Here is a 27,079-nt window from a genome sequence, read left to right as displayed (position 1 = left end):
TCATTATATCCCACTTTTCAATTCTAATAATTAATGGTGGACGCCTCCCTGCCAGTGCTCCATGGATAAACAGCATGCCAACAAGTGTTTGAACACACGAAAACAGTCACACAATAGCAGAAGTGCACCAAAGCTACTAAGATTCTTTTTTTAAAACAACCCAAAACGTTAGTTTAGCTTGGTTTTCAAATATACTCTAAGTGCTTAAGCAATGAAAGCAACAAAAAAAAGCATTCACAGTGTGAACTAACCAGGCATGGGTATGGACTCACACTAATGCTGAGATTACTGATTTCACACACTAACACAGCAGACTCAAAGAGAAGAGGGCGAGTTGGATAGCTATCATGAGGCTCTCCGGCAGAACACCATTCAGAGACCAGGCACATGACGTTTCTAAGCGCTGAAATAAGATTGTAACTTCCACTGTCTGCCTTTCAAAGAAGGAAGAGAAGTTGATCCTAAAAGAACTGTCCACGGTACTGAAATGTTTACCTGGAAGCTAACGTTTATAATCTGACGCCATTGTAACACGGGATATTTCGTTTGTCAACACTTTTTTAGACGTCACCACACAGTTTATAATTTGTTGGGGAGGGGGTTTCAAGGGTGGGTGTCAAATCTTAGTAATTTTATTAACGAAAGATTTTTCTACCAAAAATGCATTAAAACATCTATTTCAACTATAAAGCAAAAATGCACTCAGCAAAATTCACAATGGTCTTAAAGTCTATGTTTTTCTCCGAGCTGCATCCCCGCGCTTAGTAATGCCAGTCGGTAGCCACTGGTGACTGCGTGGTAAGAGTTGGAACAGTTTGCCACTCAACTTTAAGGACTGTGTAAGTAGTTGCATACTGATTTCGTCAAGCCAACAAGCAGATACACAATCCGACGGGTCTTTGTTAGTAGTTTTTCATTGACTGTTATTGAGCGGAGAGTCACTCGCACAAAAAGTGAAAGCAAGCGGCCGAGCCAGCCATGATGTTGGTTATGTTTGCGCAAAGACTATCGATGAATGACGGGATTAGAAAGAGTTAAGCAGATTAACACACACGGACCACCCCGCCCCTCTCTCTCTCCCTCTCTCCCTTTCTGCCCAATTCACATGGGTTTTCCCTCACGCTCTCTATCTTTCACGCCTCACACTGATACACAGACAGACAGACGGACACACGCACACCTGTTAGGAATTTCATAATTTCTCTTTATAAATAATTCCACTTGAAAGAGCCATTTTAGTGAGTTAATATTTGAATATATAATAACGTCGTGCTAATAAGGGGCGTGGTTGACCTAATGTGCGCTTAACTTGTGTCTAACATTAAGTGAAAAAAGTAGCACACAAAACACAGAGAGAGAGAGAGAGAGAGCTAGAGACATTTCAATACTCACCTGTCAAAAAGCCTAATTTGACTAAAGAGCACGAAGTGAATCCGTCTAAAAGGAGGACATGACAATGACTAATTGCAATTAGCTACGCCCTCGTAGCCAGGCCGAGCCGTTTAAATCGACACTTTGAACGTCCATACGGCCGTTCGCGAGCGTGGGAATGTGGATAATTAAAGGCAAAATATGGATTTTTTTCAACCGCGGGCGAAAACACGCCAAGCTGTTAAGGTCAGGATGTCAGCGGGAGCTCGCAACGGGGGCATGCGCAGCATTCTGGCCCAGAGAGTCCGGTGCCCTTCTGCGACAGCGTGCGCTAGTTTTCGCGTCAGCGCGCACACGTTGACCGGAGGTGTCAAGACAATGTGTGTGTGCTGAGGGATAATTAGCGCAGTGCAGGACCATGACATCTACTGAGCAACACACCGAGGTGATGCACGGAAGCAGAGGTTGCGCGGCGCTTATGTATTAAAAGCGTTTCTTATCCAACTTTGACGTTTGTTATACAGAAAAAGACAACGTGACTAATGTCACTGTGAGAGTGACTGAAATTGATAAATTGGACTTTTCTTAAATTTACGTTGCAGAACAGTCACCGACGCACACTCCAGGTTAACAGAATTCCTACCAAACACAGCTATATTCCCGGCAGCGTTCAAGCAACTCGCGCACAGTCTCTCGAGAAATCACAGACCGAACTGCAGCGACCCGTGAGTCCCGAGTCCCGTGAGCGCTGTGACACCATCCCTCGTGTCACTGCGGGGGTAATTTTGACCCGAATTCTCTTGGTGGACAAACACAACTTGGGCCAATCTGAATACCCTCTTTAAAAGCTGCTTTAGTACCTAAAAATGCAGCTCGAAAGAGTAAAACTCTTCCTAAAAGACACTCTGACTGTAAATCCAGCCAGCGCTCAACAGGTGCAAACGGGCGTGCGTTCAAACGCCAGCAGTCAGAGGATTCTGTGGAGACAGAAAACACCACCGCGCTTCCGATTAGTTCTCGCTTAATGATGAGGCCTACCACATAAATAACAAGCACAGAATCAATTGTTAATTCCTCCGTCCACCTTTTTTTCAAGGTGCGTAGAGTGGCATGGAACACAAACTCATACAAAGAAGGAATAAGAATACAGCCTATTCAGTGAAATTAGAGAGATTTTATGTCTGCCTAATGTGTGTATTCATTTCACTGAGTTTCTCTTTTTTCTTTCTCCTTTTCAATTATCTGCGAGCCTTTGGAGAAATCACTTGCCTCTGGACCTCTGAGCGGGGTGACGTCATTCCCGAGCAGGCATTGGAGTAGAAGGCAGGGAAAAAGCTAAGTGGGCAAAAGAAGTCGGTTTCTCCTCCCTCTCTCCCTCCCCCTCCTTCCTCCTCCTTGCGCTTCCCATACACAGTATACAAAAAATCTAAATCTGACGGCACACATCACAAAGTCACCGACGAGTCGAGCTGAAGAAATTATTGACTCGCCTCTGTGTAATTTTCTCACTGGGACTGTATCCTCCAGCTAAAGACCTGTGTCGCTGTGCGCTCGGGCTCCAGTGCTCGCGCAGCTGCGGTAGTTTCTCCAACTTCACTCCTCGCACTGTTGCGCCTGTGGATACCAAGCGCTCGCCCCGGGCGCCGTGATTTCCACTACCGGGTAGTGTAGTGCTGACCGCCGCATCAGTTTTGTCTCCCGTCATACATTTGCCAAGGCGACAAAACACACTTCGAACTGGATTTTTATGGTACGCGTTTAATCCATCAGGGCCAAGTTAGGCAAGAAAGGTACAGATAACACACACTGGGACTAGGTGACAGTTTGTAGAGCTGCGTGACTGCGAATCTACGTCAAAGAACGGATTTCAATTTCTCCAGGGGGAAAAAAAAAGACTCGAACAGAATTTCCCTCGGTCAACCGTGAAACGAGATTTTGTTTTTCTATTTATTTTTTTTTACTCATCGGCATCGGCTGTTCCCTCGCACAAGCTTTCGCTATGAGCAAACCCGCCGCTTCAACAAGTGGCTGCTTGGACATTCTGAATGTCAAATCAAGTAAGTGCCTTTTCCCCACAAGTTCTCTCAAAACTTTATCGTTAGACTCCATAGAATGTATATATTTTTTTCAGTTTACATAACTGCATATGGCATTTCGTAATTATGGTCAGAACAGCATGTGTGCAGGGTGAGGTTGCTTATTGTTATCATAATTTTCAACCCAGGGTACATATTTTTCGCACGCATTGCCCGAGAGAAAAAAAGCCTCGAGCCAGCCTATTCACACTCTGTTATGTCAAGCATATTTGTAAATTCTGGACATGCACTATAACATTATAGGACATACAAACACACACATGGAGAAAAATACACACAAACAAAACTAAAACACACACAAACTCATGCGCACGTATACACACTCCATTCACATGTAATTGGCGTGCTCGATATCCTTGAGTTGCTGTTAACCGATAATAAGCTAACTGTATTTTCAAACTGAGAAGAATTATCACGCACTTATATTCATGACAGGAAATGATTAGTGAAAGGATTCGGTTGAAAGTCGAATACGTTTGAACAGCATAAATCAGACGACCACTGGTACCCATGGTTTTTGACACTACCAGCACATCTGTCGCTTCATCATCATTCAGGTGTTTTCAACAAGTGCATTTGGGAAAGAAATAGCAGACAGGAGAGCTAAGTGACAGAGTGTCAGAAGCTGAAGTACGTTGTTTATGTCTGAAAATAGGCCTGTGTCCTATTGAAATGATTTCATTTTCACTTGGAAAATGTACAGTGTCAACTGCCTAAGAGTTACTATTGCACGTTATTGTTGTATTGCTTGAGATTGTTGCAGAACTAAATTGTGTACATTTCCGAAAGTAAAGTCTCTTTTGACAAGTTGTCTGGGACAGAGTCTGTTGGCTTAGGCCTGGGTGGATGCCTGGCCTGAGGCTTAGATGTTTACAATTAGATAAAGAATGTATTTTGATTGTGTAAATCTGTGTAAAGATGTAAAGATTCTGTACAGTAAAAAATGCTCTTCCTGTGCAGGGTTTTCAATACATTTTAACTGTGAGGATGTCAAATTGTTACACAGTAACATATGACCCACAGGGCACAGAGTGAAACTTCACGACCAAAAAGGCTAAACAAGTATATGTATGGAATGATGTATGAATACATTTACCTAGGTTACATATGTAAATATATATGAAAAAACATGGTTACTAAATATACATTTAAAATTTAGTTTTAATGCTGATATTCAAAACAAACTTCTTGCCTGCATAAATTCTATCTTTGTAGGCCAAGCATATAACCACGGTCGTGCACGCCACAATACTCCACTAAAACTATTTAAATGTGATCAGTAGATCATTTTTAACATAGTGATACTAATATAAAAGTTTTTTTTTTTTTTATCACAAACTCATGTTTATTTTTTACTGAAACGGCCCATAGAGGGCGGGTACACTACGGTCTGGGTGGCCCCCGAAGCCGGCCGGGCCGCTGTCTCCAACCTCAGCTGACCTCCCGTCAACCAGCATGGCTGACGGTAATTACAGTAATGGTATATGCCATATATTTTTAAGCAATTATGGCGTACAATGAGTGGTGCTGGATCCCCCACTGAGATAAGTTAAAGACGTGTTCGCTGCGTTCAAACTAACGCGCAGTAGATTTGGTCCCACGATTTTTAATCCCTTACAGTATAGCCTAGCCTACCACGTCACTCAATTATCATAGATCACAATTCTTCCGATAATGACACCGTTATAGGTTAGATGTAGTGGTCCGCATCATTACTGGAACTTGTTCTGATTAGTCCATAACTGATGACTTGGAGGATAAAGGTCATCCACAACTGTTGATTTTAAATACTGTTGATTTTTAAATGTAAATAATCTGAGAGATTTTTTGACACTCATTTGATATAATTCAAATAATTCATAGAGCTACAGTGAGATTTAACAATTTATGATGAAAAGGGACCTAGTTTTAAAAGCAAGATCAACTTTTTTAAACTGGGGTGTGTCGTCATATATTAACATCGAATATTTGTAGAGACATTGGCATAATTCCGATGAACGACTTTCGCTAATATGCCAATGCCACCACGGTTTTCTGAAACTCATTTGTAACGAATTTGTGGATTTTAAAGTAATTGGCATATTACAAATGGGACATTTGAACAAAAGAATTGCCTTAGGGGCATCAGATTTAAAAACATATATGATTTCACTTTCAAATATAGGCTTGGGCTACTTAATTTCAAAATAAAAAACAATGGCCTCAAAACAATTGCACTCTTTGTAAAAAAAAAAGACAATAAAAAAAACACAAATATTAACCTAAGTATGTATGTGTGTATAAGCCTAATATCTCGCGTTAGTGGTGCTATACAATCTCACAGGTCGGTTCTACGAGGCACGGAGAATAACAAGCAACTCCAGATAATTATAATCTAATGGCCTGAACCGTTAACTTTCTCAGTGAGAGATGCTTCGAATAATAAAGCCTTCCACCCAAGAGCCAACGGACTTGAAGTCAGCACCGCCAGTCTAAAATCGTTATTTTCTCTCTTTTTTTCTTTTGTCATGCTGCAGTTACCGGAGCATATCCGAATTCCCATGCTACCTTTTTTGACGGGTCACTGGTAAATGAATAGGCAGGTGTCAGAGTGTCAGCGTAATTACATAGCCGTTCCTCTAAACGACTTTCCTTATATACATGCAAATATAGGTCTATGAACGGATTTAAATACAGGAAAAAAGGGGGGAAACTTTTCATACTCAGGCAAAGGGAAAGAAGGAGGAGAAAAATCACAATTTTCATTTACTCTAGGCCTCATTTGCATACTCTTCATCTGATTCTGTGAGACGCGCTGGTGCGCTTTATTCGCACTGCCGTGTCACTCCCTAATCCGCGAGCCTATAGACCGCGTGAAGAAAGCAGCTGTCGAGGTCCATTATGAAGCGGAGTTGGCAGCTTGTCGAGACCAGAGCCAGTCAGACGAGATTCAATGGGCGAAATCATTAAGTTAACACTTTCCCTAATGTCGCCATTGTGCGCGTCCACCGAACATTGTCTTAGAGGGACCTTCGAATATGACGCTTCCCACCCTACCGCGCCGTCCATGCACGCATTCCCATGGGCAGTCTTATTAGGAGAAAATTTGTCTTTTGTTGCAGATCTGTGTGTGTGTGCGTGTCTGAGTTTGTGTGTGTGTGTTCAGTTCATTACAGAAAAAGGGGAGGGGCAGAGAGAGGGTGTTCTAAACGGATTTTCAAAACTTTTTTAATGGACTCTGCCAGAGGATGACGTAATTAACTAAATCCAGTGTCCAGAGTTTGGTTTCTTGGCATTTAAATTCGTGTCAGCCTGAAACTATTACAAGCAACTTAATTTGAACAGTTGAGTTGCTGGTTTTGGTTTTATGGCCAATGGAACAAGGCATGGCAATTATAGCATCATGTCGTTTGTAATGAGAATATGCAGTGGCCAATTTCTGCTTTGTATTTGACAGGTCGGATCTTGGACATCCCTTGTAAAGTGTGCGGTGACAGGAGTTCTGGCAAGCACTATGGTGTTTACGCCTGCGACGGCTGTTCAGGATTTTTCAAAAGGAGTATTCGCAGGAACAGAACATACGTTTGCAAGTCCGGTACACAGGTGAGCGAGACAAAAACTACTTGTTTTGGTGCTGTGCCTCTGATCTCTCATTTGAACACACCTCATCTTTTACGCAAACTCAGCTCTGAAACTGAGCTGAACTCAGCCTCTTTCACTTGCTCTCATAACACATCCACTCGATTTAAGGTCGAATAAGGGTTAAATTCCCCTGAAATTTGTAATCGAGAGATAATCCCTAAAAAATGTGGAGGAGCGCCTCCCCTGTGGCCAACTGAGGGCTCTTCGCCCCGTTCGTTGGATGTAATCCAATCTAACTCGCCGGCATGAACGCGTGGATTTGGATAGAGGTGGGTGGGTATGAGACGATTGGCTAAGCGGCAGGGGATCCAGTCAATGACCATGATTATAACCTGATCCCTTCACCGGAGGAGTGGCGTCCCTCCGGGATAATGACGGAGGACATCTATCTCACACACAGTGTGAGTGTATTAGAGAGAGAGAGAGAGCACGCAATAGAGAGAGAGAGAGAGAGAGAGCGAGGGAGAGAGAGAGAGATACCCTTTAAGATAAACTGATATATGTTTTGCCCTCTTCTTTTTCTCTTGTCCTCTGTAGGGGGGGCTGCCCTGTGGACAAAACGCACAGAAACCAGTGCAGAGCGTGCCGTTTGAAAAAGTGTCTTGAAGTAAACATGAATAAAGACGGTAAATCTCCATTTCTGCCTAGGCTATTTATAGCTTAGAATTGACAATATAAGACAATTTAAAACCAAGAAACAGTCTCTGTGTATGTTTAAACATTAACAAAAGCTTTCTGATTTGTATTGTTTGTTTTACGAGATGCATGTTTTTAATTTGCACTTCCATTGTATTCCGTGTCTTTGACATGTTCAGCCGTGCAACATGAAAGAGGGCCCAGGACATCAACCATCCGGAAGCAGGTTGCACTCTACTTCAGAGGCCACAAAGAGGTCAACGGATCCTCAACTCACTTCCCGCCTTCCAGCATGCCGGGCCCGCCGTTCTTCACCACCGTCTCGCAACTTGAGCCACACAATCTGGAGCTGAGCGCAGTCTCCAGCACACAAGAACGACAAGCCATAGTGGGGCTAGCGCAGCCTACACCAAAGGCAAGTTAACAGCACCATACGAAGATTATAATTTGTAATAGGAACAGCTACAAGGTATGCTAATGGTAATAATGATAATACATGTATAACTTTTGATCAGTTAGACATCAGTGGCGCATTGTTACTTATTTAAAACGACTGTTACTTACTTAAACTACTATTTCAGTATCCTCACGAAGTCAGCGGCACGCCCATGTACCTGTATGAGGTCGCAACCGAGTCCGTGTGCGAGTCGGCAGCGCGTCTCCTATTTATGAGCATCAAGTGGGCCAAGAGTGTTCCAGCTTTTTCAACCTTGCCATTACCGGACCAGGTGAGAACAAGGCTATGGACGGCATCTTCTTTGATCTTCAAATAAAAAGTGTCTTATATCACACAGTAGGCTAAGCTTGTCTGAAAATGTCATAAAATGTGTCAAGGGACAATAATAAATTAAGCCAGAATTTATAGGATAACAAAATAATCTCAGTTATTACTGATGGGCTGTTTCTCATATGTTTTACAGTTGATCCTATTAGAGGATGCTTGGAGGGAACTATTCGTCCTGGGCATTGCGCAGTGGGCGATCCCGGTGGATTCCAGCACCCTATTGGCAGTATCTGGTGAGTAGGCCTGATCACAAAATGCGCATCGTTGATTGGTGATCTGGATTACACCTAATTAACTGTTGGCCACTCCAACGGCATAGTATGTAGTATGATACGCAGAGGCCTCGTTCTGCTGCTGTGCATTGACTGGGCTCGCCACAAACAACCACACGTCTGTGACAACAAAAGCCTGATTGTTGACATATGCGCTCCAAATACCTGTTGTACACACTTCCATTGTTAAACTTTTAGTTTTAATCGTATTAAGAATTGTGTCCTGCGTTTATATAATTTGATTATTTTAAAATTATAATTTTGATAACCATCAATTAACCAAATGTCATTACTTTTTTTACTGTAGCATCTGTAATTGACTGAGAGAAGGATGTAGCCTGTTCCTAACCGTTATTTCAAACGCTCCTGTTGTCATGCAATTTTCTTCACGTCCCTCTTACATTGTCGGTGACGCTGTGTGTTTGTGTTCTGCACGCAGGTATGAACACGGAGAACACCGATTCCCAGCGACTCAATAAGATCATCACCGAGATTCAGGCTCTTCAGGAAGTGGTCACACGCTTCAGACAACTGCGGCTAGACGCAACCGAGTTTGCCTGCCTCAAGTGCATTGTCACATTTAAAGCTGGTAAGCTCACACGCACGCGCGCACACACTATCCCTCCATCTCGTTTTCCAAAACCTGATGTATGGCAAAAGAGTAAATAAAACATCCATCTAACTCCTAAAGTTATGTATATGTCTAGAAAGTTTGTGTATGGCTGGGTTGTGGTGCAGCTTTAGAACAGAAGGCTAATTACTATTTTGTTGGCATATCCCGAGTCAGTTTTTATCTGAATATGTCGGATAAAAAGAAACAAAGAACAACAAAGAACTGGTGAAGTTTTACAGTTTACATAAGTGTTAAGACTGTTTTTTCTCTTTCGCGTAGTTCCCACTCAAGGCAGCACGGAGTTAAGGACATTCCGCAACGCTAGTGCCATAGCGGCACTTCAGGACGAGGCCCAGCTGACGCTCAATAGTTACATTCACACCAGGTAAGTCTTGCGCATGTCTGCTACATCTTTCTCTGCTTTGAAGATTCTATTCTATTCAGCTGTGTCGTTTACGTTACGTCGTTTACGTTACGTTACGTTACGTTACACAGGTTCAAATCCAATGAAATGCAGTTTATATCATCACATATCATATATTACACACTATTATACTCGAATACTTTTCTGCTTCTTCACTTTTGTCAGATGTAGGCCTATATGTATTGCATTTCCACTGTACACTGTGCAGGGACTGTAATAGGCTAGTATTCTCCACATCACCTGCTCTGTGACACTAACTCGCACATGCACTATATTTTGAAACAATGCTTTCGCCTTTGGATTCCTGGTCAGATGCCAACTGCATTTTACAGGGAGAATAAGGATAATAGGGTCTTATGTTCACGTTTTTTTACGGAAAAGGATGTATTAACTGTACCAAGTATAGCCTTAGGTTGTTACTGTTTAGTTAAATAGCTTGTTACTTTTGACCCCTCAGGTATCCCACGCAACCATGCCGATTTGGGAAGCTGCTGTTGCTCCTTCCCGCGCTGCGCTCCGTGAGCCCATCCACCATTGAGGAGGTGTTCTTCAAAAAGACCATCGGGAACGTCCCCATTACGCGGCTACTGTCAGACATGTACAAATCCAGCGACATCTGAGCTCACGGTCAACGACGTCCAACTCTAATTACGCACGAACAGTCCAACTGTCTTTCAGTCTGCGTCATGTCTCGATTTGAAACAGCGAGAATTGCCTTTGGGAAGACATGATTCAGGCTAAATGTTTTAAGTTTTGAGTTACCATTACAGGGAATTAAAATATCGTTTTCGTTAAGTAGAGTTAACTGTTACTTTAAGTGTGTTCACTGTAATGTGCTAAATTAATTGCCTATATACTATATAAGTATATGGGAAATGCTTATTTTTTCTGTTCCCAGTTTTTTCATCTGAAGACAAATATTGCTGGTAAACAGAACTGTTTGGAGAAGTGACTGAATTTTCTTTTAATGTACAATCAATTTAGGGTATTTAACGACAGTTTGTTGTGTTTGTAAGAAAGAGGAGCTTTACAACCTATTTCCGTTTAATATTTAACATTGCAATTTTGTGTCAGCGAGAGTGGAAAAACCAAAAAAAAAAAAAAAAAAAAGAGAGGGACAAAACAGTGAGAAAGAGAGTGAGAGCAATGGTTACAGGGGTACGGGTCGCTGTCCCCTGACACGGTGCTGAAACCAAAGTCCACAGCGGCAGGGCTCTCGAGCGCGCGGTGTCAAAGACGCGCGTCCAAGGGTGATCGGAGGATCACTCGCACAGATGGACAACTTCACCCGCACCGCACAGTTCGAGCTTTCTGGTGAAATACTTCAACCGTTTCCGTTGTGAGGACATGTGCTCATTTATTTTTGCCGTTCTCCTAGCCGTCCTTAGATAAAACAGACAGACTGGTACTATGTTTTAAGAAATAAGAGACGCTCTATTACGCAACGTTCGTATGTTGGTGTTCTCGACTGTCACGCTGACGTTGCACTGAAATTTCTTTCGTCATGTAGTCACTAACATTACAAAATGAACATTCTCAGCACTTGTATTTTTTCTGGTAGTCTGTATATACATTTTCTCTGTTGTAAAAAATGTGGAGATTTAAATTTGTGAAAGTTGTTCTGAAATATTAGAATAAATCATATTGAAAAATGATGGACTGTTTTCTTTACAACGTGAACATAACATGTACAAAATCACACTGTCCACAGTTTCAACTTTGTCTCTTGAAACAGACATGCCGTGAGGTTTGTACTTGCCGTAGAGTGCATATTGAGCCATCGCTAATACAATGCCCCTGGACCTTGGAAGAAGTTCCAGTGCTTCGGTAGGCTGGGATTTCAAGTGCGCTTTGACGAATCAAGGGCTTCGCCAAAATTGCATTTTCTTTTCATTTTTGATAGAAAATGCTACAATGGAGGCCATCATTAGAGAAAATGGCAGCATGAAGTCCAATTTAGCTGGATTTTATTTTAGGAGTGTGCTCTCAAACAGAGGTAACTCCAAGGTTATCAGTGGCGCACCGACTCTTCCTTCTTCGACCTTTGATCACGTCTACCCGATATTACCTGTACAAATCAGAATTCATACACCACTGAATTTTTAAGCAAATGTATTTTATTGTTCCCTACTGAACAAAATCTGTGAGCTTTACTATTCAACTTCGAATAACACACACACACACACACACACACGCACACACACACACACACTCACAGAGAGACAGAGAGGGTGGGAGGGAGGGAGGGAGAGAGGGAAACATGGTCCTGACAGAATGTTTTCGGTGAGAGCTTTAGCTCCACTGAAATCAGAACTATAAATACTTTTTAAAATATCTTAATTTGTTTCTGAAGTAGCATATAGCATTTACAAGCCTCAGCCATCAACCAATCTGAAGCTAGGAAAAGATCAGTGTCAGGGATCTGGGCCTATTTCATGTCTCAAAAATGAAAACACCTGTAACTGGCTGCGGGACAGGAATGCTGGTTTTCAAGTCTTTGGTTAACACTAGCATGATTAGCAGGTGTTGCATTTTTTCACAGCACTTTTGCTGGAGGGGTAGTATAATTCTCTCTCGACACCATTGTGTAAATCGGATCCATTATTGTGATATATACAGAACATAAACAAGTAAGTCAAAGGCATTCGGAAATGTTTTCAGAAATGCAAAGCTCCATATGATAGGCCTTCATTACATTTGAAAGGGCATTCAATGATATTTTTGCCACCTTCAAAAACTAATTTTCATCATATTGCTGGGTTGAGTCCAGCTGCTCTGTGCAATGCTTGTCAAAGCCTTAATATTTGTAGTCATGTGTTACACAAAGAACTCCTGACATTAAATTTGGATGCCCTATAGAAAACTTTACTCAATATGTTTGAAGAACCTTAACTATACAAAAACGTACAACATTGGAGATCAGATTTGTGTATATGGCATTCGTTTGAAAGCATGAGCCTACTAATGAAGCAAAATCAACCACTTTTTCTGGTTATGTCAGCTTCGTCATATAATTTCTATGGTAGCCGAACTCTGCATTGTCAGTTTGACAGCGTATTGTACAACTTCCAGAAAGCCCATGTCTGGCATGTTATAGTGGCCAAAACAGCTATGGGAGTTGTTGATACTCCTCACAATGGATGATGGATTCCACCCATAGGGCACTAGCCAATGACTTCGTGCCTGGGGTCACTTGTGCTAGCACTTAGCGAGTGTCAAGGCTAATCTGCTCAGGTAACGTATCAGTCAAACAATTGTATATTTGTATAAGTTCTGGGAGAACTGCCTGGCTGCAACATTGACTGGAAATGTGGCATTTAAGTTCTTAAAGAGGACCTATTATGCTTTTCCGTTTTTTGCCCTTTCCTTTAGTGTATTATAAAGCTTTTTGTGCATGTTAACGGTCTGCAAAGTTACAACAGCCCGAGGCACACACCAGAGGGAGTAAGTCTCTCCCACAGAAAGAACTTTTCTCAGCTGCCTGAAACGCCTTGCTGGAATTACAAGCCCTTTTCCTTTGGTACAAGATGACGCAAACTCGTAACACAATCCTTATTGCCCGCCAAGCTGACCAATCAAAGCACACGGGCTTATCGGGAGGGGGAGTTTAAAGACACAGAAGCTCTAACAGAGAGTTTCAGACAGAGGGTGAATAGTTATGTACAGCATGAGAAAAAGAATGTGTTTTTGGAACAATTAAGCATGTTAATCTATTGTAGTAGACCCCAAAAATAAAATGATGAACATTGAAAATGAGCATGAAAATTAGAATAATAGGTCCTCTTTAAAACACACTACATGGACCTACCCAACCTACAAACGTGGTTTAAAACATAGGGCAATCATAGGAGGGCAGATCACCTGTGTGTGTGTGTGTTCGCTCATTTCCACACAAGTCAACGGAAGAGGGAATAAAAATGCACCGAAGAGTCAGAGGACAGACCACATTACGACAGATATACATGTGTCATGTGTTTGACCTGTTTTATTGTAAAAAATTTCAAAATAAAGAAAATGGTAAGAGCTGTATACAAATCTCCACAAATGCACCATACAAATGCCAACTCTCCCATAAGGTGTGTGCGCGTGCGTGTGTGTGCTTCTATTACAAAATCATACACAGGCTTCAAAAGACTTTTTTTTTTTTTATACACGTACATACACTCGTGCACACATATACACACACACACTTTGGAGAAGGGACCGTCCACAAAGTGTGTCAAAGTTTTATTTTGTAAGGTACTACAAAGTGTGCTGTTGAAAGGGAGAAGCTTGGTGGACAGTGTGAGTGCGTTTGTGCGGTTGTTGTACTCAGTCATGGTGATTGCATACAATAACATGTCTGTATTTTTTCAGTTTTCTTCTTATTTGGTTAACATGGTCTCTTTTCCCAAGGAAGTTCATAATTCTCAAAGAGCATAATTCTCACAGTAATACAAGACGGACAACATAAAATATTAGTGTGTTTACAGACAAAACAAAACAAAAAAAAAAAAATGTAATGACATGAATCACTATAGGAACCCAAACCTGGTTTCAGGTCATACTAATTTAAGCGTCATGGTCAGAAAAGACGGCGCTTGAATTACACAGGAGGGAAATAGATGATCAAGAAGATAAAACTCAATGACAGACGAGAGGAGCTGTGGTTCTCAGTTTCAGTTCAGATTTGTCGCTGAGTAGGTGACTCTTCATTGAGAAGTGAGTGGTACTGGTTATCATTGGGGAGGGCTTGTTCAGGCATGACGGAGGGTTTCGAGTCTGTAGTTAAGTAGATACAGTAAGACATGTATGGGTTTAACCTCCCCTTGAGTTTAGAAGCAACAATATCTCTTCTACAAATGAGAACACATTCTCAATAAGACGTACATCTTACTGCAATCATGGCCCTGCAAAGCTTCAAGAAAATGTACACTCTCAAAGTTATCCATTACATTGAATACGTTTTATTTTAAAATCTCTGCCTGATTGCTTTAGTTTTCAGGGTGCATTTGGAATCGTTCATTCTTTGTTCATCTGGGGTGAGTTTTGGATTGAATCTTTTTTGTCAAGAGAGTTTGGGCATGTTCAAGCATACCTGATGCACTGTAGGTTCAGGGAGTCTTTCGGTGCAGACTGAGCTGTTCTGTGTGGTGTGTTCAGGCTTGTCTTACTTTTTAGGATTTTCTTAGTGCGTTTTCTGGATGGTCTGATCTCTTGTGGGTAGTTTGGGAAGAAGGCAAGTTTACCTGATCTGCCGTAATAAGGGGGAGCGTTAATCTTATCTGTCGGGACTTGGGGGGCATGTTCAAGCGGAACGAATCTTGGATGGCGTATAGGTCTTGTCTACGGACTCATCCTGCAGAAACATGTGCAGGCAGCGCTCGTTCTGGGCAAGAGGATGACCCGCAACTCTGGAAAAGAAGACAAGAACAAGAATTTTAGTATTAAAAGTCGCGAAGACAAGTGCAGAAGGAGTGATGTCATTTGTTCTCATTTACCACTTGAGCTCTGGTACTAACGCGACTTCCATCTCTTGACAGGCATCAAAAGTCCTTAGTTCAAAACATTTGCGCAAATCTCCAATTTAAGTACCGTGTGTTTTATGTAAATCTTCTTCCATACTGCCCTACTGTGAAACTGCCATTGATATTGACAAAAGGCCTATACTATTTGTTTGTGACCAAAGTTGAAAAAACATTAAAATCACCACTCTCAATACTGGACCCCCCCCCCCCCCCCCCCCCCCACCCACCACTCCCCCCCAAAAAAACAATATACTGAAAGTGAACCAGTAAACTACTACAGCTTCTAAATCACTCTTTTAACAGTCCGTAATGGACTAAACTTACAATAAACTTATTTTTCCATCACTCATTAACAAACCACACACACACACACACACACACACACACACACACACACACCACACCACACGAGATCTCAGAGCTATTAACACCGAACAATGAAATTTAATTCAGGATCCTTTTTTCCCTGCTGCCTAAAATCTTAATTACTGACGAATTCCTTCTCGCTGCAAACAGCGTGCGCACCCCAACGCCTCCTATTCAGAATTCAAACAGGTAGCCGTCGCACATTTGCACATGAAATAGAGATAATAGCAAAGTCTGCAATCAACGCTAAATAATTACTATCGTATGGTAACTTTTATTGTTCGCCGATGTGTCAGAACTGCACTCTGGATCAAAAAATAAGCAAGGGGTGCTCCCAGCAGTCCGAACAAGAAGCAACGGAGACAGAGAGAGTGTGAGAGAATGACAGACACACGCCCGTAATTTTGCACGCAATTATCATAAATTACATGTCGAAAAATAAAACAAATGTAGAAGTGAAGACAGCTGCTGCTCCAGCACGGAGGAAGCTTGCACAGGTAATTACAGCCAGAGAGAGAGCAAACACACACATACACACGCACACACACACACACACACACATATATATATATGCACATCAGGACACCAGAGTGTCCCTCGTTGACTTGACGCACAGCATGACCTAAGGAACCACCACTTGTGCTGGAGAATAATCTTGATTCTGGGGCCTCTTTATTTTGACAAGTGATTCAGTAAGCCTCAAAGATTACACCTGAATGGTGTCAAGGAGAGAGTGTTTTTGAATTCAGTTTCCTTTTTTTTTTTTTAAAGAAATATAATTCAACAAGAAGAAGAACTTCTCAAGAAAAGAAAGTGAGGCAACAGAATGAAATGGGAGGGCAAGAAAAAGAGACGGATAGAAAGACGGAAAGACTGAATTAGTAGTAAGTAAGGCACTCTGTGTTCTGACATGGCTCATGGCTCTAGTGAGGTCAGATGGTAATTTAAGATATTAGGTTCATTTAGCGCTCACTCACCCTTCTGCTACACATCTATCTAGCATATGAATACCCCCTCCAAACAAACAAACAAACAAACAAACAAACAAACAAACAATAAAACATTTCAAAGCTTTGCCTCCATGATACTGCCATTTCTGTGTTCTACCCAGTGGACTGTAACAGTAGGGATTGTGGGATACGTGTTGGGACTCACTTGTTGAGAAACTGCTCCAGGCCCTGTCGCCGCTCCTCGATGAAGGAGTCGTCGAAAATCCCGTCATCTCCACGGAACGGGAGCTGGCGAAACAGGGCTTTTCCGGGCAGGGGTGGGACCACCACCTGTGAAAAGGCAGACAGACAGCCAGATAGATAGATAGACAGCCAGACATGCAGGTATACAGGCAAACAAAGAGATGAATAGACACATCGACAGACAGACAGAAAAAGAGAAAAAGTGAGGGACGTTAAGACTCACCTTGCTCTCTCTCTCTAGCTCTCCTCTCAACCACTCAAAGTCGCTGTATCTCCTCCTCACCCGCGACTCCTTTACCCGGAAGATGGGCAGATTGGTCTGCAGAGAGAGGGAGGGAGGGAGGACGGAGAGTGGAGGAGAGATAGAAAAGGAGGAAAGACAGACAGACAGAAAGAATGAACAAAACCAATAGAGGAGAGTGAAGGATATGTTGTCAAAGGGTCATAATTCATGTTTCCGTGACAAAAAAAGAGCAGAACTGTTGATGTGCTTTTTTTAATGCATTTTTTTTGAGAGAGAGAAGATAAAGCCACGTGGCCCTCACTGACATCCCTGTTTCAGAGAACAGAATGCAGAGAATAGAATGCAGAGAATACAGAGGAAACTCTTTTTTTTCATTCATCAATAGATGGTTTGAAAATCCAGGCTGAAAGACCAGGGAATCACACTCTAATGCTAAAACACAAATACAAAAGTGTGTGTGTGTGTGTGTGTGTGTGTGTGTGTTTGCGCACACGCATGTGTGTATGGTCAGGATGACAACAGCCCATACACACACACACAAAAGAAAACACACACACACACACACACACACACACACACGTAAGCCACACAAGCATATACACACAAAAGCATCACAAGCATGTGCACACACAAATACACAAACACGTATAACAGCACGCGCACACACACATGCACAGGCAAATGAACAAAAAGCGGAAGATGGGACAGCATTGAGGGGACTGACATTCAAGGTAAACTTGAAAAGGCAAAAGCCAGAGGCGGAGAGAGTAAAGGGCCTGAGAGAAAGAGGTGGAGAGAAGGAGAATGGAGGGAGGGAGGGAGCGAGGGAGGGAGAGATACAGAGAGAGGTTGAGGGGTGCAAGCAGATGTCTGGAGAGTGTGGGATCAATACACAGGCATACATGACAGACAGGAGAGTGGAGACGGAGGCCTGAGTAAATGGATAGATGGAATAAAGGCAGGAAGTAAAATAAATGTACGGTATCTCCCTCTCCCTCTCTCTCTGTGTGTGTGTGTGTGTGTGTGGGCAAGTTTGTATTAATTGGAGCAAAGCAAGAAGCCTTTCCCTTTTCATTACCTTCACCAAGGAGGTTATGTTTTCATTACTGTTTGTTGTTGGTTTGTTTGTCAGCAGGATTACGCCAAAACTACCAGCCCGATTTTCATGAAACTTGGCGGAGGGGTGTAGCATGGGCCAAGGAAGAGCTCCTAACATTTTGTGGTTTTTTCCCCCACACTGCAAGGTAGGATATTTTCGGACAAGAGTGAGTTAGACTATCGGCCTTGGCAGAGGTAGGTTTTTTGTATCTCTTGTTTCTTTCTGACCTGTCCTGATGAGTAAGTATAGCGTCCTTGAGTGACCTCCAGCAGGAACTTGAAAGACGCTAGATAGGCATTATGGGGTTTTTGTTAAATACTTTTGTGCAAACATAAACAGCACATTTGGCACTGATGGTTAGCTAGCCTAGCATGTTAAATGATCTTGAGGATATTTTCGATGTTGCGCTGTCCTGAAAACCAGCGAGGATCACCGGGTGTGTTTCCGTTTCCGTCACAACCATGTGTCACCAAAATGAGTCAAAGGATGTTACAGAAACAAGCTAACTATTTACATATACCTGCATCACACAGCCTACCTGTAAAAACTAAAAGCACTAATTCCACTTTGCTCCAATCATCTCCTCTCTAGTTCTCTTCTTTAATCCTGTTCTTTCCTCTCTGGCTCATCTTTCGTTCTTTTACCTTCCTGCACTCCCTTACCTCCCTCGGTTCCTCTTGCCTTGACGCAACACAACACAACACAACACAACAGTTTCACGACTCACTGCTCCCTAAGCCAAAAGCAGAAACCAACACATGCTCATTAACTTCTTAGCATTTAAGGCTTCAATAAGTCAGAGCTCAAATGTCTCAACAGTCATCGCTCCACTCTTTCTGTCTCACACACGGGCATACAGACACGCACACTGAAACAGAACAATCTTAGATTGGGTTACAGGATCTGGGCGGATACTGGAATGCCTCAAAGTCACCTGATAAACTGCTGTCACCCCTAATGACACACACATACACACACAAACCACACCACAACACAACACAACACAACACACACACACACACACCTCTTGAGCCTTCACATTAGCAATAAAGCCAGTGCTAGGTGCATGTGGATGGCAGAAGGAAGTGTAACACCCCATTCCTACTTACACTAAAAGACATTTATTTATCGCTATTTTACCATTATAGTTATGTGTGGGAATAGGAGCAAAAAGGTAAAGTCAAACCCTTAATCTATCCCCTGGCAAACTAGTAACGTAACCGATTATCTTCTGCCAGGGCTCCAGTGTGAGTGCAAAACACAAGAGAAGGGAAAGGGGGGGGGGGGGGGGGGGACTTCTTCTGATATCAGAGTCGAGCCCTTGCCCCATTGATGTCCCATTATTTCTCTCAGGAATGGTTAATGTCTATGTGAAACCATTAAACATCACCCGCAAGTGGTTCTGATCACTTTTAACCCAAGACGGTCTATAATTGGTGAGCTGATTTTGAGGCTATGCAGCGATGGTGTTGCCTGGATGCCTAGCTGCTAAGCCAGCTAACTAGCTAGCAAGCTAAGAAGACATTCAAATAAGCTTAAACGGTTTAAAACGGAGTTCTATTTGTATGAAATTGCAGCTAGTTATCTACCTGAGGTAATGGTCTCCTCAATTTAATTCAAACAATTGTAACAGGAAAAGGTAGAAACAATCAGGGTGCCTGTGTGGCTTCATTGCTTGGTCCAAAATAATATTTCACTTCAAGGCTAATAATTTCATATTAACACATCCTAGCAACTGCCAACTGTTAAATTAGATAGCTTGGATAGCTAGGTTAACTGGCATGAGACCTCGCACACTGGCGCAACCTCTGTAGTGCAGTATACAGTCAGGTGGGAACGCACCACAGCCGTTACTTTACCGTTATGGAAGACTGAATGTAAATGTAAATGTGTTATCCATCCCGTGCTGTTTTTACCTGATACATTAATGGATTATGTACGTTAAAGGGGCTTAAAAGTTAGGGCATGAAGTTTGCCTTGGGCCAGCCAACCAGCCAACCAACCAGGTAGACCACCAGACAGACAGACAGACAGACACAGAAAGGAAAGTAGAAAAGGATGAGAGGAGGGAGAAAGAGAGGGGGAGAGAGAGAGAGAGAGAGAGAGAGAAAAAGAGAGAGGGAGAGAGAGAGGGAAAGGGTGTGAAAGAGAGTTCACAGAGGGCAGGTTGCCTAATGTACACTAAAGGGGGCAAAATGCCTCTCATAGCCAAGACAAATAAAACCAAGAAGAGACAGAACCGGACAAAGAATGAAAAGAGAGAGATAATGAACACGGTGTGTGTGTGTGTGTGGAGAAGGGGGCCATGAAGAATGGGGGAGAAAAAAATAAAACGGGACAAACATCAGCTCCATTTCATATGCTGCTCCCCCTAAAAATAGGGTTCTGGGGAGCTTCGCTAGCGGCTTTTAAAAGTGCCTCTTTCGGCTCTGTTAAAAGCTTCTACGTGGCTTCTACTGACGAAAGAGCCAAAGAGAGAGAGAGAGGGAGAGGGAGAGAGAAGAGAAGAGAAGGGGGGTGCTACTTCTATGCGACGACCCCCCCACCACCACAACCTGAAAAAAGGCCCCCATTTGAGGTGCATAGGTGTTGAAAACAAAGTGCTCTCATTAAGGGCTGGGTAAGGGACTAATACTAGCTATCCCCTGCTCCTCCACACACACGCACACACACAGCACCCCTCCAAACGCAAGAGTTCAGGAACAAGGCTATGCATTAGCTTTTAGGAACCTGGTTCAAGTCAGGCATAAGAGCCAGGGGCAGCTCATTGCTCTTGCCTGCGTGCTTCCTGCATCACACACACGCACTAGTCCATCTCAATATCCTTGCATCTCTCCTGTGATACAAAGTATTACTGACCGTGATGTTGTGTGTGTGTGTGTGTGTGTGAGGGTGGGGGGAGGAGGGTTAGTGTGCGAGAGAAGACCTATCCCACAATGCCATGCTTCAGCCATCACCACATCTCCACCATAGAGAGAGTAGCAAGAGAGAAGTGAGACCTCGGACAATGAAAGAGAGAGAGAGAGACAAAGAGAGAGAAGAGCACTCTCATCCCTCCCTTCTACCCCCCCCCCCCAACCTTTACTGGGCTGACAGAAAGCTACCCCCCCCCCCCCCCCCCCCCCCAACCCCCGGCTTTGTCTGCCCTGCATCAACTCCTACTTTTGATACTGTCATCTCGAGTAGGGTATGGTAGCCTTGACACAATATGCTGGGCATTACCATCAGAATGGCTGTCGCCAAGGATGCTGTACACTGAGGATTACACTTGACTGGGGCCGACAGGCAGGCAAGCAAGCCATTTCATTAATGACAGAGAGAAAGAGAGAGAGAGAGAGAGAGAGAGAGAGAGAGAGAGATGGAGGGACTGAGAAAGGGAAACAGAAGGAGGGAGCATGTGAGAGAGAGCTGTAAGAGAAGGCTTCTTTCTATTCTGCTGGGTAAATATATAATAGTGTGAAGGCAAACTTCAGTGTGTGACCATGACCACGTGAAGTGTGTGTATGTGTGTATGTTTGTGTGTTTTGTGGAGGGAGGGGGGTTTAAGAGAGAGATTCCAGTTAAGAGCAGAACTCTAACTTTACATCACCATACTGTACTATACTATACCATACCAAACTACACATCACCTTCACTTCTCTTGACAAATGTACATGGCCACTCTTCACACTCCACATGTTGACGGCAGATTTGTTGTCCAGTAGATCTTTCTCTGTCTACGTGTGCACATCCCGTAAGGCACTGTCTCACTCTCAGTTTGTGTATATATTTCTCTGTCTACGTGTGCACATCCCGTAAGGCACTGTCTCACTCTCAGTTTGTGTATATATTTCTCTGTCTACGTGTGCACATCCCGTAAGGCACTGTCTCACTCTCAGTTTGTGTATATATTTCTCTGTCTACGTGTGCACATCCCGTAAGGCACTGTCTCACTCTCAGTTTGTGTATATATTTCTCTGTCTACGTGTGCACATCCCGTAAGGCACTGTCTCACTCTCAGTCTCACACAGGGAGTGTGTTTAAGGTCCAACCATGGGCATGGCATCTGTCTCTCTATGAGTTACACTCCATCTGCAAGACGGACCAGGACTAGGGCATCATAGCAGGCGTGAGACGACACCAGAGAGAGAGAGAGAGAGAGAGAGCGGGAGAGAGAAAAAGAGAGAGAAAGAGAGAGTGTGTCAACTGTGATTGTGTCAACAGCAGGAGAGTCAAGAGGACAGGACGAGAGGGGGCTGACAAGTCATATGAGAGAGAGACAACAGAGAGCGAGAGATAGAAGGGTTGAAAGAGAAAGAGATATATGGTGATTTTAGAAAAGAGAGAAATACAGACTGAAGGAGGGAGGGAGAGAGAGAAAGCAAGAAAGGAAGGAAGGAAGAGCGAAGAAAAGAGGAGGGGAGAAGAGAGGAGGGGGTGAAGACGAGGACAAGAAACAAACCCCTTCTCATTCTTTCTCTCCTTCAATGAGGGGATTAAGCTCCCTCTCCTCTCCAGCAGCATCAGTACACACAGCAGTGGGGGGTGGGAAGAAGGAACGCAGGAGACGAGGGAGAGAAAGACAGAACGACAGAGAGAAAGTTAAGGAAATTGGGAAATAACTGGAAAAATAACCAGAGAGAGGATGTAGGCAGAAAGTAAAGGCAAGAGACACAAATAAGCAAAGAGGAAATAAATGAGAGAGAGAGAGAAAAGTTAGAAATAGTGAAATAACCACACTAAGAGATAGGATGTAGGCAGACAGTAAATGCAGACACATGCAGAGAGAGAGAGAGAGAAAGAGAGAAATTCAGTTTAGCTGTGAACCAAACCTCCCTAATCAACAGGGTTTTCGTGACTGACACAAAAACACAAATAAATTCACCCACTCTCTCTTAATCTTTCCACAAAGTTAAGAGCTCTCAAATAGTGTGTGTGTGAGTGTGTGTCTGTGTGTGTGTGTGTGTGTGTGTGTGTGTGAGAGAGAAAGAGAGATGGACACAGAGTGAGATAAATAAGTGGAGAACGCAGAAAATCAAAAGTTGACATCACCTCCCTCTTTCTCTCCCTCCGCTGCCATCCTTCCAAGGAGAAAGAGAGAGACGGGCGAGGGAGAGTGATAGCGGGGAGAGAAGACAAGTAGGGTGCTCCCTCTTCACTGCTCTTATGCTAAGTAGGGTCAGCGCAGTCTCAGGCGCGCACAATGAGAACTGATTACACGCATATGCTAATTATTACACGCTAATCAGCCGCGCTAGCTTTCCAATGGGGGCTAGTGGCTACAGACGGCTCTCACAGAGGATGGAGAGGCTATAAATACTAGGTTATGGAATGGAGTGAGGAGAGGGGGAGATATGAAGGGAAAGAGAGATATGAAGGGAGAATGAGATAGGGAGGGAGGGGACCATTGCTGCACCGCGTATCTTGTCAGACCTCATCACAAAGCTATGCAGGATTGATAAATGGTAAAATTGAGAAAGGGGCTAATTGGTGCATAATGCTATAAATACGTCAACGTGGCGGTGAATACTCTCTGCGTGGCTGCATTTGATTGTACCGCAAAGGGCGGAAAAGACGGATCGGGCAGAATCAATCGGTGCATTAAATTCATTTCCATTCTCTTTTTATAGGCAAAAGGTAGTTGTCCAAACATCACAAGATACAGGGTGTACGACTTCAGGGCAAAGTTTTGAACATGCCCCCCGTCTCACTTACATACAGAGCAGTGTCATGCTCAGAAGTGCCAACACTGTATCCCTTCCAAAGGGAAAATTATTGAATTAAATTACTGAATTTGATTTATCAATGCTTCTGTGTAATAATATAACTGTTAAACATAATCAATCGAGGGTGAACTAATCTCTGCAAAAACACTTAACGAATGTTGCCTGTTTGTTGATTTATTTGCTGTATGTCAGCTATGGTTTCAGCCAGCAATTTCACAATCATCTGTAGAGCAACCCCTCATGTTATCTACAGTTACTTCAAAACAGCGTACACCTCTCATTAACTTTTTCATTACATTCACACTACACTACAAAGATAGTCCTTGATATCATCTGATCTTATTACAATTAAGACAGATGGTAAGACTAGCAAACAAAACAAAACAAAACAAAACAAAAAGACTAATTTCTGCAAAAATCGAATGTTGGCATGTATTCGAATGTTGGCTGCATGTGTTGTTTTTTTGTTTGCTGTATATCAAGTTATGGATTCAAACAGCATTTCCACATTCATCTGTGTAGCAAACTTTCACATCACTCTAAGTGCAAAATGTTGTATAGTTTTCTGAAGTTTTTTCTTCATTTTGTGCACTACTAAGATATTCTTCCACATAAAAATGAGGACAGACCGATAGTAAGTCTAGTGAATTGATGTGTAGGGCTGCGTGACATATTCATTATTGAAATGAAACACATTGTGATTGTAATGCAACACAAGTGCCCATTTGATGGGCTATTTCATGTTGTGAGTGGGTCGGCAGTGAAGGTCAAGTATGCCAGTTCTGTCAGTGGGCTACGTTCCTTAGTCTTGGTTCTTCAACAGTGTCCGTGCTGGACCAGGGCCAGACCCATTCAAGTCTCATCTACGGACCGAGCTCAGTTCAGAATCAGGTGACACTTCACATCCTTTTAACACATTTAGCCCAACTGAACCAAGAAAGTCACAGGTTTACACATGATATCAAGCAGTTATCTTACCAGTCTTTTAAATTAGCCAGATAACTATCAATTTGACAAAAAGTGGAATGGATTAGAATTGTGGACTCGACCTTTAATAACTGAGGTTAACTGAAAAAAAAAAAAAAAGAAGCCAGAATCTCCATAATGAGGAACTGGCTGCATCATGAGACTGACAAACATGAGTCTTTGGGGACCGACACATATTTCAAACAAACAAATAAAAAGTACTTTCATATTCTTTAAGTATGTAAGTAATTTACCTTGTTTTTTAAAAAAAAAGGTTAGGCCTTGTGTGAACTCTACTAACACTACACAGCTTCAAGTTTACTAACTGCTTTGTCCGGGTCACAAGCCAAGCAGTATGTTCTGTGTGACACCTACGGAGCCTTAGAAACCCATGTCACATGACCGGCTAGATCCTGAAAACTAGAGCAATCAGCTAAAACCGCTTGCAGAAGGTTGCTTTCTGAATGTAGACTTAGGACATGTTCCTCTATCCAAAAAACAAGAAATATAAGACAGTTTAGGCCAAAACGTCACCATGTTGTTTTCACTACCCGATGTAACTTTACATTTACAGACTTACAAACACAAGGCTTCTACAGCTTGTTGAGACTTACGTTGTATGTGTATGAGTTCCCTAGAACAATCCAACTTTCTGCCCAGCACTTGACCAATTTGTTTAGTTTGAAGAAGTTACAGAAATGTCTGGTTTAGCGTACCCCTTTAATGACTCAACTCCCAGCAAGTTTGAGCTAATGGGGTTGGTTTCAAGGACATCAGATGTAGCTGTTTGATCTCTCTCTCTCTGTTTTTTGACAGATATAGGGGAAAAGGCATTGGCCTATGATATCTGGAGGGGTAATGCCACGGAGTCAAGCCCTCTCCTTTGAAATACAATTAACGTTATAATCATCAACCAATATATGATAACATAATTGACATATCTTTGGATCAGACACGGCATGTGGCATGACAACCCAAACAACTTTTGTTTAAAATACGTCATAGCAAATGTCAACACAACTACTGTCATCCCAAACATCAAACTGGGCCTCGACACCGGCCGAGTGGCTTGAACACTTGTGGGTCGCTGGGGTGTGGCTAAGGTAGCCTTTACTATAGAAACTTCTGGCTACTCATCCAACTAGGCCAACTATCCTAACAGATAGTAATTTAGCCTTGTTTCATTCATTTCACAACAACACCGCAAACTCCGATTGACTTTCAGTCATCATGGACAGCAATCAAATCTCTTAATCGTTCATATATTCCACCTGTCAAAATAACAACATAGAAGAGCTAACAGCCACTTGCTATCCTTAGCTAGCCCAACATGTAAACAGTCTTGACTAGCAGGCTAGCTACAAATATTAGCTTATGTTTCAACCTAACTAGCTAACTGCCTCTAAATGAGTAACACTGAAAACGTCTATGGATAGCTAACATTGGGTTGAATAGGTAAACGTCATATCAAGTTAAATGTTTTTATACGTTTAAAATATAACAATAAAGGCTCCGTCGAAGTGGCTTGTTTGCTCCTTAAAACTGTGTTACCGGTCCAACATTTACGAACACAAGTTGTCTCGAAAGAATGTTAGCATGAAGGCTAATGTCCCTAGTCTAATGTTAACGAAGACGTTGATCATGAATGGCAAATTGACAGCCAGTTCAGAGTTATCCATGTTTGTCAAGTTAATTACTTAAAGTTACAGCTCTGTTCAGTATCATCCAGGTCAAACATTGTGGGATAATTGTGGCGGTAAGTTTGTATGACAGCTGGCTAATCCTTCCCTTATAATAGGTCATCTCCTTAGCTAGCTAGCAATAGCCTTTGCCAAGGTCCAATGTTCCTACGTGTGTACCAGTGACAGACTAGCATTCGCTAAAAGGCTAGCTAACGTCACTTGACTCTCACCTTCAGTCTGAGTTCGTATGTTGTGTACCGATTTCGACCGACGCCGACCGTTTCGGGGTTGGCAACATCAATCTCTAGAAAGTTACTTGGAGGTCCATATGCATCGTTTATGCTCTGGGGCTTGGAATAAAGCCTCCTCGTATCTGCTATGGCATCAGCCATTCCTACCTCACTGAAGCAGCCTGACAATCCAGTGAGGCTATTTCACTTCCGATCAGCTGAGGTGCAGCTGACACTTGGCACAGCTGGGGAGTAGGCTCTCTCATTCAA

The 27,079-nt window shown here is 42.7% G+C and overlaps 2 protein-coding genes across 2 annotated transcripts; one reads left to right on the top strand and one right to left on the bottom strand.

Annotated features, from left to right (window-relative positions):
• Nucleotides 1-2,600: 2,600 nt before the first annotated feature.
• On the top strand, nucleotides 2,601-11,472 carry nr2e1 (nuclear receptor subfamily 2, group E, member 1). Its single transcript, XM_031582041.2, has 9 exons — nucleotides 2,601-3,428; nucleotides 6,904-7,049; nucleotides 7,627-7,714; nucleotides 7,904-8,139; nucleotides 8,306-8,452; nucleotides 8,645-8,741; nucleotides 9,220-9,369; nucleotides 9,673-9,778; nucleotides 10,275-11,472. The coding sequence occupies exons 1-9, from the start codon at nucleotides 3,371-3,373 to the stop codon at nucleotides 10,435-10,437; spliced, it is 1,191 nt and encodes a 396-aa protein (XP_031437901.1). The 5' UTR covers nucleotides 2,601-3,370; the 3' UTR covers nucleotides 10,438-11,472.
• Nucleotides 11,473-13,776: 2,304 nt separating this feature from the next.
• On the bottom strand, nucleotides 13,777-27,078 carry snx3 (sorting nexin 3). Its single transcript, XM_012832071.3, has 4 exons — nucleotides 26,810-27,078; nucleotides 17,107-17,202; nucleotides 16,846-16,970; nucleotides 13,777-15,210 (listed from the first exon to the last, which is right to left on the bottom strand). Exons 1-4 carry the CDS (start codon nucleotides 26,969-26,971, stop codon nucleotides 15,105-15,107), a joined length of 489 nt encoding a protein of 162 aa, XP_012687525.1. The 5' UTR covers nucleotides 26,972-27,078; the 3' UTR covers nucleotides 13,777-15,104.
• Nucleotide 27,079: the final 1 nt, after the last annotated feature.

The sequence above is a fragment of the Clupea harengus genome, chromosome 15 (genome assembly GCF_900700415.2).
Source record: "Clupea harengus chromosome 15, Ch_v2.0.2, whole genome shotgun sequence".
NCBI classification, from domain to species: Eukaryota; Metazoa; Chordata; class Actinopteri; order Clupeiformes; family Clupeidae; genus Clupea; species Clupea harengus.
The sequence above is the reverse complement of the archived record's forward strand: the minus strand, read 5'-3'. Positions and strand labels throughout refer to the sequence as shown.

Coding starts and splice junctions, on each gene's coding strand:
- nr2e1 (XM_031582041.2), top strand. CDS start 3,371: ATGAGCAAACCCGCCGCTTCAACAAGTGGCTGCTTGGACATTCTGAAT. Junction 8,742..9,219: donor CACCCTATTGGCAGTATCTG/GTGAGTAGGCCT, acceptor TTCTGCACGCAG/GTATGAACACGGAGAACACC. Junction 9,779..10,274: donor AATAGTTACATTCACACCAG/GTAAGTCTTGCG, acceptor TTGACCCCTCAG/GTATCCCACGCAACCATGCC.
- snx3 (XM_012832071.3), bottom strand. CDS start 26,971: ATGGCTGATGCCATAGCAGATACGAGGAGGCTTTATTCCAAGCCCCAG. Junction 17,203..26,809: donor CATACGAACTCAGACTGAAG/GTGAGAGTCAAG, acceptor CTCTCTCTGCAG/ACCAATCTGCCCATCTTCCG. Junction 16,971..17,106: donor AGCTAGAGAGAGAGAGCAAG/GTGAGTCTTAAC, acceptor GCCTTTTCACAG/GTGGTGGTCCCACCCCTGCC.